The sequence below is a fragment of the Kryptolebias marmoratus genome, linkage group LG14 (assembly GCF_001649575.2).
Source record: "Kryptolebias marmoratus isolate JLee-2015 linkage group LG14, ASM164957v2, whole genome shotgun sequence".
NCBI lineage: Eukaryota > Metazoa > Chordata > Actinopteri > Cyprinodontiformes > Rivulidae > Kryptolebias > Kryptolebias marmoratus.
Window position 1 is genome coordinate 23,919,717 of NC_051443.1, and position 19,296 is coordinate 23,939,012.

At 44.0% G+C, this 19,296-nt stretch overlaps 2 protein-coding genes across 7 annotated transcripts in view; one reads left to right on the top strand and one right to left on the bottom strand.

Moving 5' to 3' along the window:
• The window catches only part of stxbp1a (syntaxin binding protein 1a), a 25,141-nt gene extending 9,049 nt beyond the window's left edge, over positions 1-16,092 (top strand). The window contains exons 2-20 of one of the 3 annotated variants that reach the window (XM_017425500.3): positions 610-659; positions 950-1,031; positions 1,129-1,205; positions 1,516-1,594; positions 1,703-1,806; positions 3,628-3,776; positions 4,369-4,453; positions 5,179-5,309; positions 5,407-5,514; positions 5,599-5,659; positions 6,602-6,667; positions 6,981-7,061; positions 7,143-7,281; positions 7,780-7,889; positions 8,593-8,694; positions 8,922-9,007; positions 10,760-10,914; positions 11,476-11,631; positions 14,217-16,092. In XM_017425500.3, the coding sequence (XP_017280989.2) occupies positions 610-659; positions 950-1,031; positions 1,129-1,205; positions 1,516-1,594; positions 1,703-1,806; positions 3,628-3,776; positions 4,369-4,453; positions 5,179-5,309; positions 5,407-5,514; positions 5,599-5,659; positions 6,602-6,667; positions 6,981-7,061; positions 7,143-7,281; positions 7,780-7,889; positions 8,593-8,694; positions 8,922-9,007; positions 10,760-10,914; positions 11,476-11,585 (1,775 nt within the window). In that variant the 3' untranslated portion in view covers positions 11,586-11,631; positions 14,217-16,092. Of the gene's footprint in view, positions 1-609; positions 660-949; positions 1,032-1,128; positions 1,206-1,515; positions 1,595-1,702; positions 1,807-3,627; positions 3,777-4,368; positions 4,454-5,178; positions 5,310-5,406; positions 5,515-5,598; positions 5,660-6,601; positions 6,668-6,980; positions 7,062-7,142; positions 7,282-7,779; positions 7,890-8,592; positions 8,695-8,921; positions 9,008-9,790; positions 10,733-10,759; positions 10,915-11,475; positions 11,632-14,216 lie in introns of those variants that run through there. The other 2 variants (XM_017425501.3, XM_017425502.3) reach the window with 2 other exon arrangements.
• A 1,486-nt stretch (positions 16,093-17,578) lies between these two features.
• akna (AT-hook transcription factor) overlaps positions 17,579-19,296 on the bottom strand; it is a 21,829-nt gene continuing 20,111 nt past the window's right edge. For 3 of the 4 annotated variants that reach the window (XM_037979612.1, XM_025007884.2, XM_025007882.2), the window contains one exon: positions 17,579-18,271. In XM_037979612.1, the coding sequence (XP_037835540.1) occupies positions 18,013-18,271 (259 nt within the window). In that variant the 3' untranslated portion in view covers positions 17,579-18,012. The remainder of the gene's footprint in view (positions 18,272-19,296) is intronic. The other variant, XM_017425552.3, reaches the window with a different exon arrangement.

Here is a 19,296-nt window from a genome sequence, read left to right on the forward strand (position 1 = left end):
TCGGTCGCTGCTCCTGCACGCTCCCGGCATTCTGATGTTAACAGGAAGTGACGTCACGTGTCTTCTTCCTGAGTTATTTGGGGTTATTTTGTATTCCACCCACAAAGAAGAGACTAGACCGCAGAAACGGTGGCGAATCACTTCAGAAACAATAAATATTGGGTTAAAGTTGCAGGAAAGTTGCGGTGTTTTGGGCAAAGTTGCAAAACGTTGTGATTTTGCGGGGTTTGCTTGATTTTGCGTTAATAGTTGCGATCGCAACATCGTTAAATCCTGGAGGGTCTGTCAAACGCAAAGATTGGTTTATGTTCCAAACTTCACCTAAAGCCTCGAGATCATGGAAGCAAGCCGCTGCTCCTCCTCATCGAAAGGAGTCTCCTCAGGTGGTCCGGGGATCCGTCTAAGACGCCTCTCTGGGATACTGGGGGACCTCGGGGCCGATCCAGAACTCTTTGGAGGGGATTCTGGACCCTTTCTGGTTTGAGAACACCTTGGTGATCCACCAGGAACGTCTCGGCTGTTAAATAATATTTTACCGGCCTAAAAGGTTGCCTTCCTGCGGATCTAAAAACCTCCGGGTGTCTGACGATTTTCTCTTTTTTCACACAGAGATTATGAACGATGTTATCAAGAAGGTGAAGAAGAAGGGAGAATGGAAGGTGGGCATTTTATGGTTTGGACAAATTAAAGTAGGATTTTCCACAGTTCTATGGAAACATCAAAGATCGTATGTAGAATTTTTTACAAAAAAAGTCTAAAACAATAATTAGTTGTAGATTATTTTTATGATCTGGAAAAATACCCTGTTTTGTCCAACAAAAAGTCCAAATATTTGGGTTTTTAGAAGTTACCCAGGACATTATTTAATCTTCATGAAAAAAAATACCTTTTCCTCTTTAAACTCAAAGTGTTTCCATTTGAGAAGCTGAAATGAACTTCCTGTTTGCAGGCTCTGATCGTGGACCAGCTCAGCATGAGGATGTTGTCCTCCTGCTGCAAGATGACGGACATCATGACAGAGGGCATCACCAGTAAGAGACCGCCGGCCGTCGCCATGTATTTATCTTTTTTCCTCTGTGCCAAGGCTGTTTGTGACACTCGTGTAACCGTCTGTCCTCACCTGTCCAGTTGTGGAGGACATCAACAAGCGACGAGAGCCGCTCCCCAGCCTGGAGTCCATTTACCTGATTACGCCCACAGAGAAGGTCAGTCGGCTGAGGAAAAGCAGATAAAAACTCCTTAAATGTGACGACTTTTCTGTCTCGAGTAGAATTACCTCCACCAAGGAGGTGCTGTTTCTGGTTGTGGAACCATAATAATTGATTTTCTGAACCAACTGGAAATAAAGATTTGAGATATTTTCCCTTTTCTCTCCTCTGAGGATGTATTTTTGCTGATATCTTGTTCGGATCAGTTAGCATGCCTCATGTTTCAGATGCAGCTGCTGCTTTTCTCAGTTAAATTCTGCATTTTAACCTTATATATTCACACAACCCAACCTTCTTGTCTTTTCAGTCTGTCCACACGCTCATTGGTGACTTCAAAGATCCTCATTCGGCCAAATACAAGGCAGCCCATGTTTTCTTTACTGACTGTGAGTTCGTTCTTCTCAGAGGTCATCCTTCTGTGTGCATTATAATGGTTAAGCAGCACAGCAAACTGGACTGAGATGACATATAAATGTGCTTTTTGTTCTGTCCAGCCTGCCCTGATCCGCTCTTCAACGAGCTGGTTAAGAGCCGGACTTCCAAAGTCATCAAGACTCTGACGGAGATCAACATCGCCTTCTTGCCCTACGAGTCTCAGGTAAACGAGCAGCCGCACTTTGTGGTCCGGTGGTTTTAGAATCTCAAACATCCGGTTTTATTGTTATTATCATAAATAGCTGAACGGTTTCAGGAAGAGAAGACCGGAGATTCTGTTGGTAAAGGAAGATGTCGTCGGCATACGAGCTGATCTTATATTTCAGTGTCCCGGTGACGGTAATAATTTGATATATTCCTGCTCAAGGTGGTTTGAATGAAGTCAGAGATGAGGTTCTTGACATTTATACATTAGAGTGGGGTTGTTGAAGCAAACAGGTAACAGTCCTGGACTGAAGGAAACAGATATTAGACACCGTATTTGGCGCACCGTCAATAATGGTCCATTTTCGAACTGTTGTCATATATAAGGCGCATTAAGTGAAACAAAACAGCCCCGTCTTTACGGAGAATACTGCACCGATGTAAGCATCACGTATAAAACGCCTCTGATGCTCGCTCAGGTCTGTGGGCGGAGCCCCGCGCGACTCTAATGCCCCTTTTCCACCGGCTCTTCTTCAGAAGTCCGGCTCTACTCGATAAAGAACGCATCACGTTCACACCGGCCAGTTTGGTCGGTAGCAGAGGAACGCCTCCTCGTGTCGCGGGGGGCGGGGCCGCGACGCGGCGGGCTGAGCTACAGAAACTTGGCGCAAGTTGTGTAAACAACGGAAGCGCTATGGACAACGTTGGCCCTGTGTTGTTGCTGTTTTTTAAACTTATGGGGATTCTCCTGAGACTTCAGGAAGAGAGGCGCAGTGGAAGAAATGCTCTGGATGCCGCCATTGTTGCGCGGAGTAGGACGGCTGTTATCAGCCGGAGATTTCAGGCTTTACAGCTCCTTTAGCTGGGGGACAGACGGCAGAAACGTTGCAGGGTAAGCTAACGCTGTTGTTTATATTCCTACCTTCGCTCTTTATGCTCGCATCTGGTCACACCCACGACCAATGAGTGAACAGGAGCTAAGCTGGCACCGCCCACCCGGCTGGCCCTACTCCGAAACAGGGACCAAAGAAGCAGCGACCGGCCTCGAAAAAATGCCGGTGGAAACACGCACAAAGCGAGCCGAGTAGAGTGGAGCCGGGGCATAACTGAGCCTTAACGCTGCGAGCGACTTCTTCCATATATAAGGCGCTCCAGATAAAAAGGCTGTCAGTTCTGGAGAAAACTGAAGGCTTTTAGGTGCACCTTATAGTCTGGGAGATACAGTAAAGGGAAGCTGGCTCCTCAGAGAAAGATCCGGCGATATAAAAGCTACAGATCGATGAAAGCAGGCAGGCAGAGTGATGCTGGTAAAGGACACGGACAGGAATAGTAACGGTGAGGTTGTTATTTGTTATGATTCAGAGGGAGAAACGATCAGACGCTCAGGTGGCGGCCGACCCACTCCTCGTTCCTCTCCTCCCTCTGTGACTTTCATCCCCGCCATCTCTCCATCCCCGCCTCTGCACGTCCTCCTCTCAGCTGCAAGCTTTTTATCTCTCCTCTTTTATTCGTCCCACTCTGCCCATTCTTCAGCATCCGAAGACGCCGAGCGGCCCACGATGCTTCGCTGCTCTCCTGTCAGCCACGATTAATTCAGCCTCAGTGGGTTTTTTTCCGCTCCAGGCGAAGCGCTGCCTCATTGCCCCGCCCCCCCCGAAGTAGATTGCTCTCGCCCCATTGGACGAGCCGGCAGCCAGGCGGCCAACCGTCTGCGGTGCAGGCGTGGTCATGTGACTCTGAACAGATGGGATGGGAGGATGATAGAGGAGAGGAAACAAACGGGAGGCGATCCGTAAATTTTGAGGTTGCCGTCAGATAACGTTTGCCCGCCTGTGTGCAGGTGTACTCCCTGGACAACCCCGACGCCTTCCACAGCTTCTACAGCCCCCACAAGACCCAGCTGAAGAACCCGGTGATGGAGAGGCTGGCCGAGCAGCTGGCCACGCTCTGCGCCACCCTGAAGGAGTACCCCGCGGTCCGATACCGAGGGTGAGCGAATGGAGGCGACGCCGACCTCCACAAGATGGCGTCTCCGCCACAACCAGTGCGACCCCTGCTGGCAAAATGAGGAATTTATCTCCACTGAGTTATTATATTCAAAAAAGCTTTAAAATGATCCGTAGTTTGTCTGAAATTTGGGGATTTATCACCTGGCAACAAGCTGGTTTTGTTTATTGTGATGGCCAAACATTATATGAAGGGATTTCCCAACAAAAAAAGGTCAATTTTAAATGGTTAGAATAGAAAACTTTGATTTAAAGGTAGATTAGGTGGATTATTTGTTATTTTAGTCGCCGCGATGTGGACCAGTTTTTACGGTAAAAGTAAATACTTTAATGTTATTTTTGGCACTTTGGGCCGAGCTTCTTTTGTCTCATTTTGCCAGAACGGGTCACATACGTTCAGAGTTTATTCCGTCCTGTAGGCAGAAGTTATTGTAGGGATAACGAAATGTCGTTTCAGTTTTGAACGTCAGGGTTTATTTTACGAATAAAGGTGACAATCTCTCTTTTTTTTTCCCTCTCATGTCCGGCGTTTTCCGTCCTCCCCGTCTGTCCACATGTCTCCGTCTGTCTCTCAGGGAGTATAAGGACAACGCGACCCTGGCCCAGCTGGTTCAGGACAAACTAGACGCCTACAAGGCGGATGATCCCACCATGGGAGAGGTGAGCTCGTCGTTTTACGCTCATTTAAAGCAACTTTTAAATAAATGTGTTTGTTTCAGAGGTTCTGAACATTCAGTATCTTACCTGCTGCAGAAAGCGCTGGACTGACGAGCTAACGGCTAGTCTGAGCGCGACCAAGACCAAAACGAATCTGTGCCGCCTTAAAACAACAAACAAATGAACCTTTAGATTCACGTTACGGTCGTTCTGGTTGTTATATATTCACACCGGAAGCGCTACCGCTAGCTGCTAAATCGCTGTTTGCATTTGTAAATACTTCTAAATAAATCATTTTATGTAAACAACCGAGTGATGCAAAACTCAAAGAAGTGCAAAGCTTTATAAAACAACGTTTGCACAACCAGACTAGCCGTTAGCTCGGCCATCATTAAGTCGCGTAAAGAGCCATCTGCAACAGGTAAGATAATAAAATCAATCATAAGAAGTGGGGAAATGTACTTCACATTCTTTGATGATGCTGAAGACATTTTGAATCAACGAGAGTTCGTATTTTGTCTCAATAACTTGGATTAATTTGGTAATATTTACCGATTTCTGTATTTCAGGGTTAAAAAGAGAAAATTAGGCTCAAACTGGATGATGACGGTTTTTGTATAAAAGTAATACTGTTAAATGTCTGGGAGAAAATAAGAATAAGGATATATTTACCAGGACAGGATCTTCAGATTGTTGCTCAGACCCGTGAGGACCTCTTGTCTCCGCAGGGTCCCGATAAGGCTCGCTCGCAGCTCATCATCCTGGACCGAGGGTTCGACCCAGTGTCGCCCGTCCTACACGAGCTCACCTTCCAGGCCATGGGCTACGACCTGCTGCCCATCGACAACGACGTCTACAAGTAGGAAACCGAAGGAGGATAGGAGCTAGATGTTAACTTTAAGTCTAAGACACTGTCCGACTTTAACGGCCGTCGGTTTCGTCTGATTCCCGGTCAGATACGAGACCAGCGGCATCGGAGACTCCCGCGTGAAAGAGGTTCTCCTGCATGAAGACGATGACCTGTGGGTGAGCCTGAGACACAAACACATCGCCGAGGTGTCCCAGTGAGTATTACCTCCTGTTATTATCGTTATTATTACAGGCTAACGTCGTTAGCGTTGCTCATTTCCTGTTTTTTTCTTCTTCAGGGAAGTAACACGCCAGCTGAAGGAGTTTTCCTCCAGCAAGAGGATGAACACCGGAGAGAAGGTAAGCACAGAAAAAACCTGCAGGAACAAATTTGTTTGTATGTTTTTAAACGCCAGTTTTAAGACGCATTATGCTTAGGGGATGATCCCTATTGATTTCAAGGTCACGGGGTCAAAGATCAAAGTCACGGGTGACCCCTTTGTGAAAACATTTTCTGTGCTCTAACTCTGAAAACGCAAAACGCAGGAATGTCAAAATGCGTAGCTGGACACCTCATGGGTCGGGGATGATCCCTATCGATTTCAAGGTCACGGGGTCAAAGATCAAAGTCACTGATGACCCCTTTGCGTATACATTGTCCGTGCTCTAACTCTGGACACATGTAATCAGGATTGTTGTGTCAGGGAGTTTGTATAATCTGATGGGCGTATAATGGACCGTTGGCGTTCCTCCTGTTTGTGTGTTTGGCCTCCTCAGTTTGTCAAGTTAAGATTAACTTTGAGGTCAAGAGCTGTACGTAGACAGTTTGAAGAATCAGGGAGGATTTCTTAGAGGTAAGCCAAGTCAACAGCTACTTAGACCAACCAGAAGCTCGAGCAACCTTTTAAAGCAACTCAAACCCTTTCTGTGCTCCAACTCTGAAACCGTGTAACGTAGGACTGTCAAACCCTCGGTTCCCTAGATCAGTGCTTCCCAAATGACCCTCTTAAATAAGAGCATAATGACTACACAATCAGTCCTAACATCCATTTATGACTTGTATTTCAATCCTCTGTCACAGTTATGGTGCAAATATATCATAAAAACTGGGTTTTAAATTCTAGGTTGATATCTGGAGATTATCTAAGGACCCCTACTCTGTGTTGGGTGACCCACATTGAGGTCCCGACCCCAACTTTAGGAACCCTTGCCCTAGATTATGTCTATCAAGGGATCGGCTCAGATTTATGCCCCGTTCGTTGTGCATTACTGTGTAATCAATTGTTTCTCGTGTTTCCTCAGACCACGATGAGGGATTTGTCCCAGATGTTGAAGAAGATGCCTCAGTACCAGAAGGAGCTCAGCAAGGTGAGTTTAAGCGTTAAATGTTGGCGTCTTTTACTCGCAGGGGGGCCTGCGGCAGCGGCGGCTGTGGATCAGCGGTTAGCGTGGTCGGGAGGTTCGATTCCAACAGTACGCCACATTTCGAAGTGTCCCTAGGCAAGACATGGAACCCCTAGTTGCCTCCGATGTGCCTCATCGGTGCATAAATGTCATCCAAAGCACTGAATAGACTCTATAGGAGGATTTATTCAGATGTGCTGATGGGTAAATGTGGGCAGATTGTGTTGTGAAGCATTTTGAGTGGCCTGGTTGGTTATGAAGGCTTTTTCTCTTCCAGTACTCGACTCACCTGCAGCTTGCTGAGGACTGCATGAAGCACTACCAGGGAACTGTGGACAAGCTGTGCCGCGTGGAACAGGTGAGAGGAGAACCTGGGGGGGAAGGAGGAAGGTAAAACGTTAACGTCAGCCTTCAAATTAAAACCGGTTTCCTGTGGCAGGATTTGGCCATGGGCACAGATGCCGAAGGAGAGAAGATCAAAGACCCCATGAGGGCCATCGTGCCCATCCTGCTCGATGCGAACGTCAGCACGTACGACAAGATCCGCATCATCCTGCTCTACATCTTCCTGAAGAACGGTGAGGCGACGACCGGAGAACCTTTCACTGCTGCCTGCGGTTCTGAAAGATGAGAGTTCATCTACTTAACAGAAAATTGAACCTTTAGCCACCGTTCTGCTACCATTAGCATTTAGCCACCGTTCTGCTTCGTTTAGCATTCAGCCACCGCTCTGCTACTTTTAGCCTTTACCCACCGTTCTGCTATTTCTAGCATTTAGCTACTGTTCTGCTACTTTTAGCATTTACCCACCGTTCTGCTATTTCTAGCATTTAGCCACTGCTCTGCTACTTTCAGCATTCAGCTACTGTTGTGCTCATTTTAGCTAGTGTTCTGCTTCTTTCAGCATTTTTGCTGAAACAACGTTTTGAAAATATGACGGTGATGAAGAAGGTTTGTAAATTAGCGTCAGCATCAACGGCTCTGGGAGAGCAGATTGGAGTTAGCCGTTAGCCGGTTGATCTGGAGAGAACTGGTCTGAGCGTGTTGAAAGTTACAGGTGTGTGTGTGTGTGTCAGGCATCACGGAGGAGAACCTGAACAAACTGATCCAACACGCTCAGATCCCTCCTGAGGACAGTGAGATCATCACCAACATGGCCAACCTGGGCGTCCCCATTGTCACAGACGTAAGATCATTTCACTCCGTTTCTGCCTCCGTCAGGTAATCCTATTCAGGAGTTTCTCACCCGGTTCTTTTTTATGATAAAAAAAAATGGATTCTCTTGTTAATGCAAAACATTTTACGTAAAATTAAACAGTCAAAATGAACAGAGCGGGGTTTGAAAACTCCGAACTGGTGTTTTTCTTACGTGTCGGTGAAATGTAGATCAGTTTTGTGTTTCCAAAAGAAACCTATAAATAAAGACATCGGAGCAACAAGGCCTTCTTTTCTCCAATTTTTCCAACAAAGTATAAGTCAAAATGAGGAATTTATCTTAACTGCGCTATTATTTTCAAATTCTCCATCTTAAAAGCTTCAAAATGATCCACAGTTCGTTTAAATTTGGCAATTTTATCACCTGATTTTGTTTACAAGAAAACTCAATTTTTATCGGTCTGGAGTGACGTCATCGGCAACTCCAGATCTATATTTTAAAAAAAAGGAGAAATCACCAAGCTAAGGACACCAAATATTACACGAAGGGATTTCCCGGCGCTACGGCAATTTCAAGGGAGATTAAAAGGATAATTTCTGAAGACATACCTGTTAGAAAACTTTGAAGATTATTTACCGTTTTAGCTGCTGGGATCTGACTCATTTCGCCGGAACGGGTCCGTTTTAATTTTGTCGTTTCCACGGTCATTTCAACGAGGTTTTGTCTTCATCAGTCCACCCTGCGCCGAGGGAAGAAGCTGGACAGGAAGGAGCGAGTCAGCGAGCAGACCTACCAGCTGTCCCGTTGGACGCCCCTGATCAAGGACATCATGGAGGTTTGTTCATTTCACTCCAGTCCGGCAGCCATATTGGAGATTCTGAGCAGCTGCTACAAAAGCAAGACCTTTTTCCCAGCTCGTCATTCATCGACTATATTTAACCTCTCGTTTCGTAAAGCTAATTCGTCCTCAGGCGGTTGCTAAGAGACTCGACACAACCGTGAAGCCTCTGTTTGTGTGCATTCGGTGGACAAAAAGAGACTTGTTGTTTGGTTTCTCTGCAGGACGCCATCGAGGACAAGCTGGACACGAAGCACTACCCTTACATCTCCACCCGCTCCTCGGCCTCCTTCAGCACCACTGCAGTCAGGTACTCAAACGCACCGTCACACGGCCGCACGCCGAGGCCTCGCTCACACGGAGACGCAGCTTTAGAATTTGCCGTTTCTAAAAAAAAAAAAAAAAAAAAAAACATTCTCATGAACGCCGGGCCTGTAAGCGGCGCTGCTGCAGCTCGGAAGGACAAGAGCAAAAACAGAAAACACGAAGGTTACACGTCGGGTGTGAAACATGAACGCCGAGGAGAGGAGGACGACCCGCGGGTTTACACGAAAACGCAAAGGTGGCGTTTCAGGGTTCAAAAAAATGCTCCTAAAAACAGCATTTCAGCGTGGACGCAAGGCTGAAACGATAAAAAAAACAACCGTGTATTCATAAAAACTGATAAGAGTTTCATGAAACTACACAGACTTAAATCATTAGGATAAAAGGTAAGCATGTCCTAAATCATATCTGACAGTTTCAGTTTGTATTAATGTTAATAATGTCTACCACAGTTAATTATGGTGTTCCCCAGGGTTATGCTCTTGGTCCATTAAGTTCCTTTTATATCTGCTGCCTTCAGGCCGCATGACGCTGTGGATTTCATTGATATGTTGACGACACCCAGCTTTATGTCTCAATGAGACCAGAAGGATCAGGCTCGTCTTGAAGGAAAAGTCCTTGATAACCAGGATTTTTGTTTTCAAATGTCTTCGTTAACGACTGCTGGCGATGTATGGTTGACACATTTTTCTCACACAGGAACGAATTCTGTCTTACTTTGTGACAAGTTAAAAAAAAATAAGATGATCTGGAAAAACAACTATGGCGGTGCTCGATATGGACACTGGCACAAGAACAGGACACGAGTACAAGACAATTAGTACAGGTTATTAGTCATGGTGTTCCCCAGGGCTCTGCTCTTGGTCCAGTTCTGCTTTCTTTGGGCTAAACTATCAGGATACAAGACGTTCATTTCTTTGTTTTAGTTTCAGCCAGAGTTAATTAAGGTGTTCCCCAGGGTTCTGCTCTTGGTCCATTAAGTTCCTTTTATGTTTGCTGTCTTTGGTCTGTATGACACTGTTGATTTTGTTGGTATGTTGACGACACCCAGCTTTATGTCTCAATAAGTCTAAATGAATCAGATTAGCCACTGAAGTTGCAGGCTTGTCTTAAAGATTAAGCCCTCAATAACCATCATTTCTCCTGAGATAAGGAGGTCAATTTATGGCCCTAAAAAACTCGGGTCACATAGTGTTGACAGATGAAAAAACCATGAAAAACTGCAATAACGAGACCTGTCTTTCTTCCACGGCAGTGCTCAATATGGACACTGGCACAAGAACAGGACACGTGTACAAGACAATTAGTACAGGTTATTAGTCATGGTGTTCCCCAGGGCTCTGCTCTTGGTCCAGTTCTGCTTCCTTTGGGCTAAACTATCAGGATATAGGACATTTATTTCTTTGTTTTAGTTTCAGATTTCAGTTTGTATACGTTAATAATGTGTTCCAGAGTTAATTTTGGTGTTCCCCAAGGTTCTGCTCTTGGTCCATTAAGTTCCTTTTATATCTGCTGCCTTCGGGCTGCATGACGCTGTGGATTTCATCGATATGTTGACGACACCCAGCTTTATCTCTCAATAAGTCTAAATGAATCAGATCAGCCACTGACGTTACAGACTTGTTTTAAAGATTAAGACCTGGACGACCAGGATTGTTGCTGAGATAAGGACAGTGTTGACAGACGAAAAAAATCATGAAAAACTGCAATAATGAGACCTGTCGTTCCTCCACGGCAGTGCTCGATATGGACACTGGCACAAGAACAAGACACCCGGGGAGTACCGCACCGGTCCACGGGTCATGGCCTTCATCATCGGTGGCGTTTCCTTCAGCGAGATGCGCTGCGCCTACGAAGTCACGCAGGCCAATGGGAAGTGGGAGGCTATCATCGGTGAGTACCGCATCAGTTCCTACAGACTTCAGCCATTAGGAAAAGAAAAGTTTGGCGAGCAAAGTGAGGAAACGACTTCCCAGAGACACAACCTTAAAGTCAGGCAGGCCGTGTCTCTGAGAGGTTGTGTCTTTTTAAGATTTAAAAGCTTTAGAGTTGATAAACTGTTGCGTCGTGAAGCTGGTTTCTCTTATTTCGACAATGAAAACTTTCAGGAGAAAAGTTATCCCATCCCATCAAAGCAGTTTAAGTTGAAACCTACCTGCTGTGTGTATTGTGTTAAATAAAAGTTATCCTTTATGTTATGGCCCTTTGTTTACTGTTAAATCTTCGTCATTCAGTCTGTGTTATAATTAGTGTCCCGTTGACTCTGTTGTGATCTGCTTCAGGTGTTGTCTTTCAAACAACTGTTGGCTTTGAATCATGTCTGTGTTTGTGCAACGAGTGTGTGTATTATGTGCCAACTGAGTGTGTGTTGTTGATCCCGGGGCGGGGGGAGTGGGGCGGGGGCGAAGCATGTGCTGTGAGACGAGTGGTGAAGCCGCCTCTGTTCCTCCGCAGGTTCCACCCACTTGCTCACCCCAACCAAATTCTTATCGGACCTGCAGCACCCCGACTTCCGAGAGTCCACTAGGGTGTCCTTTGAGGACCCACAGCCCTCAGACGAGTGAGGCAGAGACAGATGGGGAGGGAGGGAGAAAGAAATCACAGAAAAAAGTAAAGGCAGCCGCACAAAGAAGCCCTTTCTGAACATTTACAGGACAAGGGCTTCATCTTGGTTCCCCTCCTCTTCTTTAAACACTCAGTTCTGTTTTATGTAACCTCACCTTCCTCCTCCCCGTGTCCCTCAGGGATGGACACCCCGATCCTTCCTCACTGCATGGACTGCTCTATCAGACTCCGATCCCTATTAGAAACAAAAACAAATAAGCTTCAGCTTCATTATTCTGTAGGAACATCATAAAAAGACGATGAGACTTGGTGGTAAAAAGCTGAAACCTGATCAGAAATCTGTGCTGATTAGCGGCCATGCCCGAGGAGGATGTGGCGCCATCCCTGCTGCCTCTTCTCGTCATCTCAACCGGGTGGATTAAATCTCACCTTAACGGCCACGCAAACGTCCTCTGAGACTGTCTCACCCATTCCAGATTTAATCTACCACCCAACATCGTTCTCAGTTTTTTCCTGTCTGATTATTTTGTAGTTAGAGCCTTTTTTTGCCAAGCCAATCACCGATTTGTTACCCGTTTCCTTCATGACAAGTTAAAAGATTTGGCGTTAGACCTTCAAAGAGTATTTTCTGTGTTTCTCTCGTGTGTTGTGTCTCTCTTAAGGAAAAGAAAAAAGCCTTTTGACCGTGTCCACTCAGTCCATCAGCACTCGCTCACGTGACTCGTCTGCAGACGTCTTTGGAGATTTAAAGAAATTCAGAGCTTGTATTTATTGCGAGGGGAAAACCAGACGGGAAACTGTCAAACAGTGATATTATTGTTTGATTCTTTCGCCCACAAATTTAAACGCTTTAAACTTTGGGGAATAAAAAGCAGTCAACTTCTGAGCGAGACATCCCAACAAGTGTTTGTGCAAAATTAGGGGTCCGAAACCACGGGAGTAACGGGAACGTGGACAAAAACAAACAAGAACGTTGATATCTTCATCATCTCTGATTAACATCGATCACGGGACTCTGAGGTGAGACGTTTTTTTTGACGTCGCAAAATTAGCAAAACCGTCTTTCGATCGTCTCCTCCGAGGGTTCCAGCCTGATGATGGTCCACATCAGGGGCGTCCAATCCTGCAGGTTTTAGATGTTTATCTGCTTTGACTCACCTGATCTGAACAGCTGAGGGGATCTCCAATCCTGGTCCTCGAGGGCCACCATCCTGCATGTTTTCCTTGTTTCTCTGCTCCAACACACCTGATTCAGATGTTCAATCACCTCTTCATGTTCTGCAGAAGCCTGTTAATCACCCATTGATTCAAATCAGGTGTGTTGGAGCAGAGGAAACAAGTAAAACCTGCAGGATGGTGGCTCTCCAGGACCAGGATTGGAGACGACTGGATTAACAGGTTTCTGCAGGACTTGGAGACCTGCTAAGGGGCAGGGAAACATCTAAAACCTGCAGGATGGAGGTCCTCCAGGACCAGGACCAGGAGCAGGACTGGACCCTACTGGTCGACATGTTACACCTACAGAGGCAACACAATGAAAAATTGGGTTTATATTAAAAAAAAAACAAAAAAAAACAACATAAATTACGCAAATTATTGTAATCAGTTAGGAAAAGAGAAAATTGTCCATATCTTACCATTGGTAGGTGTCCAAATGTCCAACTCTAGGGGGCGCTATTTGAGACGATCGTCTGCATTTGAGCTACAGAGATTTTAATTTTAGAGCCACGTTCTTTAAACGTTTCACAAAAACAACTAATGTTTCATTTTCGGTAATTTACTTTTTCAGAGTCTTCTAGACTAAAACTGTCTCCGGACGAGTTTCGGCTCAGCTGCCGAAGTGAAGATCGCAGTTACGCCGAAACGCTTCAACTAACCTAGCTAACTAGCTGCTAGCTAATCTAGCTAACTAAGCTAGTTAGCCGTTTCTTTAGACATGTAAAAAAAGGAGGGAGTCCCTGAAAAAGGTCGTTGAGCTAAAATTGAGTTTAAATTAGTTTCCTACTGGTCTAGAAGACCATTCCATGTAGATTAAAGGCATTTCAGCCATTTTAATCCCCGCCTTGAGGTTCCAAAGATCCCCTCATTTGGACCCGGACTGAACCCGGGTACAACTCGGTACCTGCAGAGGTGTCCCTTGTATTTCCTGCTCATTCCGTTCTGTGTTGTGGTCAACGGTCCGGCTGAGTGTGCATGTTGATGCATGCGAGTCCCATCCGTGTGCCACGGAGCAGGAGAACCTCCAGGTTCTGACCCGTGTCACGTGGCCGAAACGCCACCCGGAGAGGCAAAAATCAGGCGTCCAGAATCCACGTTTCACCTGGAAAAACGAGCTCCTCCAGCAGCTTAAAGGGTTTTCTAAAGCCTTTCGTTAAAATAAAGTTAAAAAACACTTCCCACTTTGTGTTTTCTTTTAAAAAAAAAACTCCTTTAAACATGATTCATTATTAACCTGCTGACTAACCAGTTATAATTTATAACTTTGGGCTTCTATCTTTTCTTTCAACATTAAGGCTGCCATCATCTACAGTAGGCATTCATGACAAAAAACTGAATATGTAAATACATTTAATGCTTCGCCACCAACGTGCAGATCTAACACCAAGCCTGCGTTTGTCTTGTGTGTCCAGGATCGACCCAAATCTTCACCCCCACCAGCCTGTTGGAGCAGCTGAAGGCCATGAACAAACCAGACGAGGAAGTGGCGAGCTAAAATCCTCCGAACGCATCACTCCTCTCCTCTCACACCCTTAACGAACCCCCCCCGCCCCAATCATCCCGACTCATTTCATCGTCCCGCCCGGGTCCAGTCCATCAACTGTGTATGCATCTTGCTTGAGGGAAGAAAACAAACAAAAAAAAATATATATATGTTATATCAAAGAATACAAGTGTTGCAAGTATTCTCATGTTTTACAATGGATGCAACTAAATAAACCTATAAGAATATTAAATATCAGAAGGCCACTTAAAATAGAAAATACCAAAATGTCATAATGTATGCTATAATTAAGAATCCTGCAAAAAAAGAAAAAAAAAAAAAGTAGACGTTTTCTCCTCTTTGTTCCTTTGGTGAGTTTTATCGTCAGCAGGTGGAAATCGGGGGGATGTGCACTTTGAGACGTTCTTATTGAGAAATATATCATGCAATATAATATATGAAGACATATATTTCATCAGAGAGGAGCACCGTCCACCCATTTGAGATGTTTGTGTTTAGTAGCATGCTCGGACCTGTTTCTGTGTTTCGTGTCGAGTGTGGGTGCTCAGAGCGAGGCGGCGTTAGCTTTTAGCTAAACGGCTAAAACAAAAAAAAAAAAAAGGGGTGAATTTTTCACCAACAACTTTGGTTTTAGTATCAAATTTAGTATCAAAGCTGCCACGTTATACGCTCACTAATTATTTAAATAAAGCCCATTTTCATTATTTTCCATCTGTCGTTAGCAAAAGTAGCTAGCTAGCTGCTAGTTAACCGAGCTGCTTCGTTAGCTTCTTTCACCGTTTTGATGTTAAATTCATAACGTGGGTTGAAAAAAAAGGCAAATAAGAAATATTCTGATTTAATCATACTTAAAACAAGTTCTTGGTTCAAGTCTTCACCCCCAAAAATGCTTGGTTGATAAAAAAAGTAATTTAAAAAAAAAAAGAAAAAAAAAAAGAGTTGCGTATAAGATAAAACCCTCCCTCCTTTGACTGCCCTCGTCGTACTTTCCTGCATCAACCTTTTTCCAATCAAAAACATTAAAAAAACAATTTAAAAGAAAAGACATTTTCTTGTTGAAAAGGCTTGCTGATGTTTAATTCTCCAGAGGTCCGGTTGTATTTCAGTATTGTACTGTCAGGTTCGGGTCCTATCGTTGGTTAGTAATGTTTACCGGGCCGTGCACTGAATAGTGTTGTGTAAACGCCATACGTTGCTGTTTTAGTGTCTTACTGTTCAATGGTGACTTATTTTTATTTATTTTTTTGTTTTTAGAAACTGTGCAGTAGTGAAACCTTTTTTTAAATTATTATTTCTGAAATGCTAACGTGAAGCCGCCGTGTTCGTGACGTTTTAGCCGTAGCCTTAAGTGGTCAGCCGAGTGAAATATTTATATTTTTCTTTTTTTTTGTCCGTTTTTCTCCTCCGGTGCGATGTAACCCCCCCGCAGCCCAACGGTGAATGGCTTTGCAAGGAAAAAAAACAAAAACTATAGCTAACCCACATTTCCTCCTTCCTTCGGCTTTTTTCCCGGCCAAACAAGTTGTTTATTGCACTATAAAGCATTTTCTGTGATGCAAACACATGAGTTTGTAATTTTGAGTTATATTTTGCTGTTGTAAAGGACTTATGCTGCCAAATCAATTGATTTATATTTATTATTTATCATAAAAAACCCAACATTAGTCTGTCCTACAACTGTCTGACATATTGGGATTGTGTGTTTGCGAGTGTCGAAGCACAAACAGTACTTCCATGTGTTCCTAATATGTATAAGGCTGTCTAATAAATTAGCTTCCATTATATCCAAGACTCCTTTTTGTTTTGTGGAAATAAAAACGCTCAGTTTTCAAGAACCAACGTTCAATAAATCAATCCAAAATAAAACAAACTGTCAGCTACATCGGATTTCGCAATCGATGCTGGCTTTTCGATTGGGGTTTGTAAGCTTTCACATGATTTAAAACGTTAAAAAAAGTAAAGTTTGCTAAAGATCACGTGATCGACGCTGGCAGAACAAGCTCAGGCTGCAAACCGAAACAAATAAAATTTAGATTTTTGCCGTAAAAATGAGTAAAAAGACCATTTTGTGGTTTTGGTAACTAATATGGCAACAAAGTCTTCCTAAATGAAGTTTTCAAACAGGCGTCTTCAGAAAAAATCCTTTTAATTTCCATTACATTGACCATTTTTCCCCTTGCTGGGAAATCCCTTTGTATAACGTCTGGCCAACACTTTTGTAAACAAAACCAGCTCGTTTCCAGGTGATAAATCGCCAAATTTCAACAAACTACGGATCATTTTAAAGCTTCTGAGATGTAGGTTTTAAATATAATAGTTCAGCAGCGATGGGATATCCCTTCGTATAATGTTTGGCGCCACACAGCTTGAATTTCCATTTTAGAACGGTAAAAATCAAGCCGGCTCGTTCAAATTTCAAGAAACTACGGCTCATCTTAAAGCTTCTGAGACGTAGATTTTAAATATAATAGTTCAGTGTTTTCCCCTGCTGGCTGCTGTAATGATGGGAAATCCCTTCGTATAACGTCTGGCCAACACTCGTAAACAAAACCAGCTCGTTTCCAGGTGATAAATCGCCAAATTTCAACAAACTACGGCTCATTTTAAAGCTTATGAGACGTAGATTTTAAATATAATAGTTTGGCGTTTCCCCTGCTGGCTGCTGCAACGATGGGAAATCCCTTCGTATGACGTTTGGCGCCACACGGCTTGAATTCCCATTTTAGAATGCTAAAAATCAAGCCGGCTCATTCAAACTTCAACAAACTACGGCTCATTTTGACGTCAACAACTGAAAAATGTCTCTCACTGGGACTCGTTTTGCCAGCATTTAGTGATTAAAACTCGCCAATAAACAGTAAAACTCGCAACTTAAAAGCAACCAAACAAAAACAACTCCAGGTGCGTGGATCTCAAACGGTAGTTGAACAACCAGCGGTGCTCCTCAGAGTCCCCAGATGTTTCGGTACGAAACATTTCCGAGGTGAAAATGAAGGAAATCACCCACCGTAAGCTTGAACTGTGACGTAAAATTAAAAAGCAGACAGGAACCAGAAACACAAGGAACCAAAATGCGGGTACTCACGCGGAACCAAGGCGGCGTTTCTGCCGGGGAACCTGCCGGGAACAAAACAAACGCGTGGTGAGGACATTGAGTCTACGTGAAACTACCACCAAACCACCTCCTCCCGCCGGGGTCGGAGCTTCAGTTTCTGGTCCAAACATTTATGGGTGAAAACGGTCGAAGAAGCAAAAGTCCGGACATCCCAGATCTATCTGTAAACCTTTAAAAAACAAACACATAAAAAGGCGACACAGAGTCCATCCTAAAACTGAAATCAACACATTTTATAAATGTCTGCATTTCAAATACAGTCAAAAATGAAACCAAACTAACAAAAAAATGAGCTATTTTCAGATTTCTACAAACAAAACTTTTATTATCAGCATTAAAGATCTACAGAAAGACTCAAGTTTTCGGTCAGATGAGGTAAAAAGGATCTTATTAAACATCAATATGATCTACAGGGAATTATTTTATTTTTAAAACATCTTCTGATGTAAATATGACGTCTCTGATTGAAACAAAGTCACGTACAGTAAAAAAACACAAATTAGCTTTAAAAACGTAGAAAACTGTAGAGGAGGGTTTTAGGGTTTTATTGATCCGGTCCTGAGCTCGGCCCGGTTCTCGGGGGTCCGGACTAGTAGCTGCAGGACGCAGCGAGCCGGTCCCGGTGCTGCAGCCCCGACGCCAGCGAGCGGGCCATGTGTCCCGAGGTGAGCCTCATGTGCCGGGCCGCTCGGATGGCTCTGTTCAGAGAGCCGTCTAAGGAACGCCGTTTGTCGACGGAGACGGAGCGCCTCGTCCTCCCCGTCCTCCCCGTCCTCTCCTCAGGACGTCCCACTCCTGAAGGGACGCCCGCGGCGTCCGGAGAAGAGTAAAGAGGAGCTGAGGCCAACCTGGAGACGGCAGAAGTCCCAGAAACAAACACAAACATCAGCTGTTTGTTAATATCTGTTATAAATTATGGGTCAAACAGGTTGTTATGTTTGTTGATTAACTTTTCTAAGGTTTTAATCTTTTCCATCAACCTGTTAGGAGACTACAGATGAAAATGAGCCTCTCTGACTAAATCTGACACATTTACATGGATTCATGTTCATTAATATAAATTGTCCCTTTATGAAATAAATTCACACAATTATTTTACATCAGTAATCTATATTAGACCGTTCTCCAACTGTAAATGATTATTTACTTACTTACGACACTGGAAATCCCCTCTTTGTGCTTCATCTGATTATTATTTTTAAACTTCTGAGTCCTTCTCAAACCTTTACTGAGTAACTGAAGGTTAGAAAAAGTCTGTTAGGATAAAAAAAACGACTGGAATCAGACCGCCGGTCCCATCAGGAGCTTGTTCTTTGGTTTGTTTTTTTAAAATCGCTCAAGGATGGAATCTGGGCTCCTGTTTGTGACGGAAATGCTCTGAAGTCTTTCAGAGTCATCGGCTTTTTGTCATTTATTGTAGAAATGAGTTACAGGAAAGAACGGGACGAGAGGACGCTCTGCAGGGGACGCTCTGCGTGAGGACGACCTGCGATCCTGTGAGGCGCTGAACTAAAAATGCAACGAAGACTTCTGGAGCGAAGGACAGACGAGTCCGGTTTATTGTTTTGTTTTCTTCTTAAAGCAGAACGATTAAATGAACAGTTTTATTCTCGAATGTTGAGACTAGTGCTGGGCGATATGGAAAAAATCCTATATCACCATATGGATAATTTTATATCACGATAACGATATATATCACAATATACCCCCAATTACGTACGTTGTCAGTTATTCTCTGAAAAATATGAAAAAATAATCTAATTTCTTACTTTTTTCAAGCTTTATTTCTAAGTGACATTTAACTGAACTTTCACAAATGAGATCTGCTGCATTTTAGTGCAGTAATATATATGTACCTGTTAGACGTAACAGT